The following is a 6,840-nucleotide window of genomic DNA, read 5'->3' on the forward strand; positions in this document are numbered from 1 at the left end:
CACTGAATAGCTGATTAGTTCAGCGGCTAGTCTTACGAGTTTACATTTGCATTTTCTTTGTGGATTGATTATGTTTGTAAGCGGGCACAAAGGTGAATGAAAGATTTGATGGTGCTAAGACAGATGGCCTAAAGGGTCGTCATTCATAACTACCATTCAAGAATAATCGTCAGAAAAAAATGAGAGCACGAGGAATATACTAAATACCCGATAGTGACCTGCTCTACTGATGTATTTGGAGCCGTGTTCAAGAGCCTCAAGTTTTTAACGTTAAAATGAAGGCTCCGAATTTTGATTTAAGTTCGCTATCCTTCGTATCTAAAGCCCGCAAATTTCTCAAAAGTAGAAATAGTACCACAGAAAGACGAGATTTCAAAGCAATTTCATTCTCAAATGAAGTTTATCAAGAAACATGTCGACCAGTGAAGAATAGAGAAGAGAGTTCAACTTGGAGGCACCCGTTAACAATTTGGCAGAAAAACAACACTGAGAAATCAAACGCGGGAGAAACGACAACCCCGCGAACTTCAGTACGATCGTATAAATACCCATGGGGTAGAAAAGATGATGGCGAAGTTGTAAAAAAAGAAGAGAGCGCTTCAACCAATGAGATACAAAAAGACGAGGGCATCTTCACCGTAGAGGTACAAAGTGTAAAGAGTTTTGTAACTAGTATAAATTAGTGTTTTGCTTAAATTTCGGAACGTTGGTATTTAGTTACAATACGCTAATGTTTTTTTGTGGTCAAATGATATAACTGAAGAATTCTTTGAGAGATTTTGAAACAATAAAAAGGTATCTATACGAGGTCTTTAAAAAAGTACGAAAAGTTTTGGAGAATTAATTTTTCAGATTTATTGTATATAAAAATATACATGAGTGTTTGTAAAAAAGCGCGCGTTTATAGCAGAATTTATAGCCACGTGTGCCTCGAAAGCCAACAGTATGTACGTTTTAAAATTGATACCACTAGCACTACAATGGTTTAGTACTTCATGACACCAATGTGTATATATATTTTTACAGAACAATTGTTGACTACAGAATATGGCTTTTTTACGCTAAAATGGTTTTCATGGCTGATCTCTCTCTTTCTTCTCGTGAAGTTGAATTCATTTTACATAAGTCAAACAATAGAAAGAAAAATATGCATTACTTCGTACACAATTTCAAATAATAGTCTTCAATTTTACTGTGAAATGATATAAGAAAATTTGACTTAATCTTTGTAATTTTGTTATGCGGTAGTTTTTGGTATTTATAATATATTCTTTGAAGCGTAGCTTGTTTCAATTGACTTACCGGGTGACGCCCGTTTGTGCTTCGACCCTAAATTTGCTCATATATAGTGCTGATAATGTTTTTAAGTTTAGTTTTTAAGAGTCATATAAATGATTTGATTTTAAGGTTGTTAGGTTACGAACGTAAGATAAATTGGAAAAAAATCACTGAGTTGTGCGCATTTGATCGAACTCTGCTGGTATTCGAGTAAGGTTGTTTGGCGTTTCTGTGTGTGCTCGGGTATATATTAGAGTCTTTTGTTTTACACATAAATAGTTATTTGAAATTCAAGCTATTTTGCTCAACACATGCACCAGCACAAATAGTTGACGAATTCAAATCGCTATAAACACACTGAGAGAGATAAGAAATGCTTTTTGCAATAACAACACACAGTTTTTGGACTGTTTTTTTCTCCAATTGTTTTGAAATCATCATACAAATTACAACTATTTGTTATTATTTATTCACTCAATAGATCTAAGTGAGATACAAAAGGATGAATTGTTAGCCTATACATCCCAATTAATTGAAAAAGTTAATCATTGGATTGATATTGCTTCGGCAACCCAAAAGTCGACAGTTAATTTCGATAAATATAGAGATAAAACAATTTTTCAAAAAGGCTAAAATCCGCGGCCAAACTAGACGATTGGTCAGAATCAAAATAAATAATCCGTCGTGTATCAATCAATTATTTAACCCTACAAGTTTTAGGGAATAATAAATGTCAAAGCAAACCTGCTTCTTAGTTAGAAAGTATGCCACATTTTGTATTTTTCATTAAAGAAAATATTTATCTTTGGTAGGATAATTCTTGAAGAATTGTTAGAAACTAAAACCATATGATAAAACAGTACGCTTTACATTGTTTACTTTCAAGCAACGAAAAAAAAACAACTAAAACTTAGTTCGATTAACTCAAAACATATATATTCCTGAGTTATTTCCTTTCTTCCCTAATAAAATAATTTTAAACTTCTTGCATGAATAAACTTACAAATTGATTTGTTTTTGGAAAACATTGTGGTAAATTAGTGTAAAAATCCTCATTCAAAGAACTTTTTTTGATATCTTGAGTGGTTTGGGATGAATTCTAGTGGTCTTTCGAAGGCAACAGGTGCAGAATGAAGCACGTTGTAAAAATGACAATTCAATATCCGTTCAAATTAAAAAGGAAATTCTCGTCTAAATACCCAACATTTTAATGGACTTATCTTATTGTATATATTGCTAACTCAGCCTTAGAGTGAACGTTGCACTATTTGTTGCAATTTGTAGTTGTCGTATAAAATACAAACGAAAATATTTTCAAAATAGCCTAGAAAATAACACCTGCTTTGATATTATTATCAATATTTCTTTTCAATTCATTTGCTTTTCTTTTCAAAAACACCGGGGGGGGGGGGGGGGGGAATTGTGTTAACTGTTATTGAGGTTGAAAAACTTTGGTTGGATCTTCCCGTCAAAAATCTTGCGCGCATCCGTCTTATTACCCCTACTTCGTGTTCATGGTTTGTTTATTATTTTAGTTTTCATTTTTCTAGTTTATTTTCTGGATAACCTTCCTTGGTAATTAACGGGCTAAAACATAGACAAACTAAGAGCTTTGTTTATTCCGGTAATCCTAGCAAACGAAAGAAAAACGAAGATGTTTTTGTAAACATAGGAAGCTTGCTAATTGAAGGAAAGGAACACTTTTGGAAAATAAGCAAACAAGAAAAAATTAAACCGAAAAAAAGAAAAAAAGAAACGATTTTGTGTATCCGGCATTTTATCATCAGCCGAAAAATATGTTATCAAAAAATATAAAATGCTAATAATATCCTTAATTTCTAGAAGGTGACGTTTTTAGCAATGAAATTGTGTGTAAGGGCTGCAATAGAAAATGTTTTATGCAAAGAAAACGATTTTTATTGGAAATTTAAACAAAGCAGGAAACTTAGCTAACAAAGAAGTCTGTGAATCTTAAAATTCAGCACGAATTGCGTAAACGTTGCGAGAACTTCGCATGAAAACATGAATAGCACTACTTTCTACACTTGCAGCTGAAACTTTCGTCGCGAAGAACTAGTCTCACTATAAAAACGTTTTCAGATGCAAAAGAATCTCTTTATTTAACCAAAAGTGCCCCACACTACCTCAAGGGTCAAAGAATTACCACATCTTGGTGGCATAGCTCGTGGTCTGATGATCAAGTGTTTTAATGCTTTTTTATAATTTTTTCTCCAGCTTGTCAAACCACATTATGGCTACCTTGGTCTAGTCTTAGTCGGTGGTGCTGATACTCCACTTCAGAAACATTACGTTAAAGAAATCTTACCAGACTCCATAGCGGACAAGTCTGGCAGCGTCCGCATTGGTGACGAACTAATCGAGGTGAATGGTCATACGCTAAGAGGTCGCACTCACAGCTCAGCGCTGGTAGTTATACGAACTCTTCCACCGGTGATCAAGTTCTTGATTGAAAGATCAAAAGACGGAAATAAAGGAATTTTGTCTTCGTTCGCCTCTGAGGAACCTGAAACTGATAGTGGAGATCCTGACATAACTTCCCCCAAGGCAAGATCAAGGAAAAGAAGTGTCCTTCAAATGGCAAATGATTCTTGCGTCATTAAAAAGTCTGTAAGCACCGTCATCGACGTAGTCTCAAGAAATATTCCCAGTCCTCTGGTCAAACCTGCTAAACTGGTCAGGCGAGAATCAAAATGCACGTCGTTTGTTGGCGTTGCTAATGGAGACGATGACGTCAAAAGTTGCAAGGGAGAGAGTGTTAAAGATGGAGTTGTTGATGAGGAAGCGAATGATTATGATGATCGATTGAGCATGTTGAGCAATACGTCCGAATGGTGTGCGAGACAGGTAAGACCTCAAACCATTTTACTTTTCCCGTATTCAAACTATAGTATACATATGGGAAGTAAACTTAAGGTGGTGTTGTTAGCATTAGTGCACTCGTATCTTACCTCTTGGGTAGTATTGGAGTCAATGTTTCGCGAAATAAAGGGCTATTCAATGAAATATTTTTTACTAATTTATTCACAGATGACAATGTCTACTCCTTCACAAGATTCCACAATTCAAAATGACGATTTGTCTGATGTCATGTCGACGTTTTCAATGAGCACCTTGTCGGAAAGCCTCCCGGAGCGCTTTACAGAAGAGGCGTTGGACAGACATGAGGAATATGTCCCTTGTTATCAATCTACGCCCCTACGTCATGGGTCTCTCAGAAAATCAAGGGTCCTTACTGAGTCCATCATTGAAGTGGACTCTGACGAAGACGAGGAAAAAGTGCCCAGTGAGCCCAAAATGTTTTTGCGCCGCGGTTCTCTCAGAGCAAGAGGGAGCCTGGCTCTAAGGCGAGTGAGTCGTATCGAAGACGAAGAAGAGAGAGCAACATGGCCGACATCAACGAGACGTCAGAGAGCCTCACTTAATTGGGACACTTTTGTACCTCCACCAGACAGACCCGTAAGAAGAAGCTCCTCTGGATGTATCAGGCCCTCGTCCATGTATACAAATAACGTCCCTTCTGGAAAGACTTCTGAGCAAGCCAAACAGTCATCTCGTCGACTTCAACGTTCAAACAGCACTGGAAAATACATCGACAAACAAACTCTACGAACTAAAGTCTACAGGAAGCAAAATACCGGAGGGTGGGGATTCACTATTGCCGGAGGAGTCTGTTCTCCGTACGGGGATTTGCCCATACATATTCTAGACATTGAAAATTCCACAACAGCGGGAGGAAGCTTGCTGAAAAAGGGGGACGAAATTGTCTCATTCGGTGGAGAAAACTTTGAAAATATCACATTCTTGGAAGCAAATAGAAAAATGAGAAACTTCGAAGAAAATTGTGCGACTGTCATCATAAAGAGAAAATACTTGCACAGAAAGAAAATGCAGGCTTGTAGTACGTTTGCAGAAGCGTGGAACGAACAGGCAAGGCAGAGCCAACGAATAAGGCAAAGACCAGAGTCTTTTTATTACTAAATGCACATGCAAAACTGACCCAGAAAACCATAACACCTACATTAACCTTTTCTAAGTTGTAACACAATATAAAGCATAATGAAAAAAAAGATGTTTGTACACGAATACAGTCAACTCTCGCCTTGCGAACACCCCGATATTACGTACACCTTGCTATTACGGACAGAAGGAAAATCCCCGACAAAAATATTGACAAAGAAATGATCGTAATAAATTTTCGCTATTGCGGACGCTCGCTATTACGGACACGAAGTGACGGTCCCGAGGGTGTCCGCTGTAACGAGAGTTGACTGTAACACGAATGAACTCACGAATTAAGGAATTATTATAGAAAGTACTATACGCGATTTGATCTCACAATGTCGAGAGTAACATGTTTCACTCAGGTCTTAGCTGCCATTCAGAGTCGTTAGTCAAGTTTTATTTACAGCTTTATTATTAAAGTGCCTAACCATATTCTAACCTAACCCATAGTTAGGGGGTGTAAAGAATTTTTCTACCGTCAAGCTCAATTAGATTGCACTCGGTATAAAACACAAGAAAATCTCTAAGATTCCTCATTGACCTAAATATAATAAATCACAAAAACCGTTAATCAATCATCAATAAATAAGAATTTCTCAAGTGAATGCAACCCAAAAGATTTGTTTTCTGACTCGACTTTATTTCTGGTATCTTTAGTTTGCATGTCTAGGCATACGGTAAGTATATAGCGCGCTTTCACGTGATGTCACACCACAGGTAGCCCAAGCTTGGTTTCTGTGGTTCTGTGATCATTGCGAAATAGCACGTCTTTGGCTCTGCGTGGTTATTTTTTAAATTTAGCCCGTTTTAAGATTTTTTCCCCCACCAGTTTCTTACTCGGCATCACATGTAAGTCGGTAGAGTACTAGTTTGTTGATTTAAAGGTTTTTCTACGGTTTTTTCTCCATCCACAAAACTTACATTACATTTTGAGGCATGCAGTAGATTTTTGGTTTGGATTATGATATTACTGTTTTCTGAAATGAAAAAAATCCTTGTGCGCAAGCTTGAATTGGCGCGCATTTCCCTATCCATTATTCTCGCTTATTTCAGTTTTTCCCTTCCTTTATATTTTCTAATCGATATCTTCAAGGTAAGAAAATGTAGAACCTCGATTTTGATTTTAACTCAAGTTTATCTAATGTCAATAGACGGACTCAATCAAAGTCTTTCAATTATGCATCCCACACGGAAAGGAGTGACCGAGTGGGCTTAGTCATCAGTGACGCAAAAGAAATTTTAGGTATACTGGTCATAGCAAGGGTCAATCATCTATGGTCTAGGGGCCGACTAACCTCTCCCTTAGGCTTCGGCCGAGCTTCCTAATCAGTCTGTAATTCCTCCCGGGATAGCGGTGTTGGTGTTGAAATCGCCAGCGTAGCCGTAAGTCCATACGACGTAAGTCCATACGACGGTTCAGCACTCGATGTCTGGAAGTATGGTCCTGGTTTTAAAAAAGAAAAGAAAAAGATCACACGACAAACTTTTAAAGAAAATAATATTTGAAAGGGTAGAGTTTTTTATGCAAAGAAAGACTAC

The 6,840-nt window shown here is 37.1% G+C and overlaps 1 protein-coding gene across 1 annotated transcript; it reads left to right on the forward strand.

Annotated features, from left to right (window-relative positions):
• The first annotated feature begins 61 nt into the window (after positions 1 to 61).
• Positions 62 to 5,901, forward strand: LOC116299227 (uncharacterized). The gene is made up of 3 exons (XM_031707856.2): positions 62 to 644; positions 3,514 to 4,143; positions 4,327 to 5,901. Exons 1-3 carry the CDS (start codon positions 276 to 278, stop codon positions 5,275 to 5,277), a joined length of 1,950 nt encoding a protein of 649 aa, XP_031563716.2. The 5' UTR covers positions 62 to 275; the 3' UTR covers positions 5,278 to 5,901.
• Positions 5,902 to 6,840: the final 939 nt, after the last annotated feature.

Source organism: Actinia tenebrosa, unplaced genomic scaffold (genome assembly GCF_029948245.1).
Source record: "Actinia tenebrosa isolate PJP-AT-01 unplaced genomic scaffold, QUT_ActTen_1.0 PGA_scaffold6__47_contigs__length_16458017, whole genome shotgun sequence".
Classification (NCBI taxonomy): domain Eukaryota; kingdom Metazoa; phylum Cnidaria; class Anthozoa; order Actiniaria; family Actiniidae; genus Actinia; species Actinia tenebrosa.

What these genes read in the sequence shown, in the direction of transcription:
- LOC116299227 (XM_031707856.2), top strand. Translation starts at nt 276, where the DNA reads ATGAAGGCTCCGAATTTTGATTTAAGTTCGCTATCCTTCGTATCTAAA. An exon ending in AGGGCATCTTCACCGTAGAG is followed by an intron (nt 645 to 3,513) that starts GTACAAAGTGTA and finishes TTTTTTCTCCAG; the next exon opens with CTTGTCAAACCACATTATGG. An exon ending in CCGAATGGTGTGCGAGACAG is followed by an intron (nt 4,144 to 4,326) that starts GTAAGACCTCAA and finishes ATTTATTCACAG; the next exon opens with ATGACAATGTCTACTCCTTC.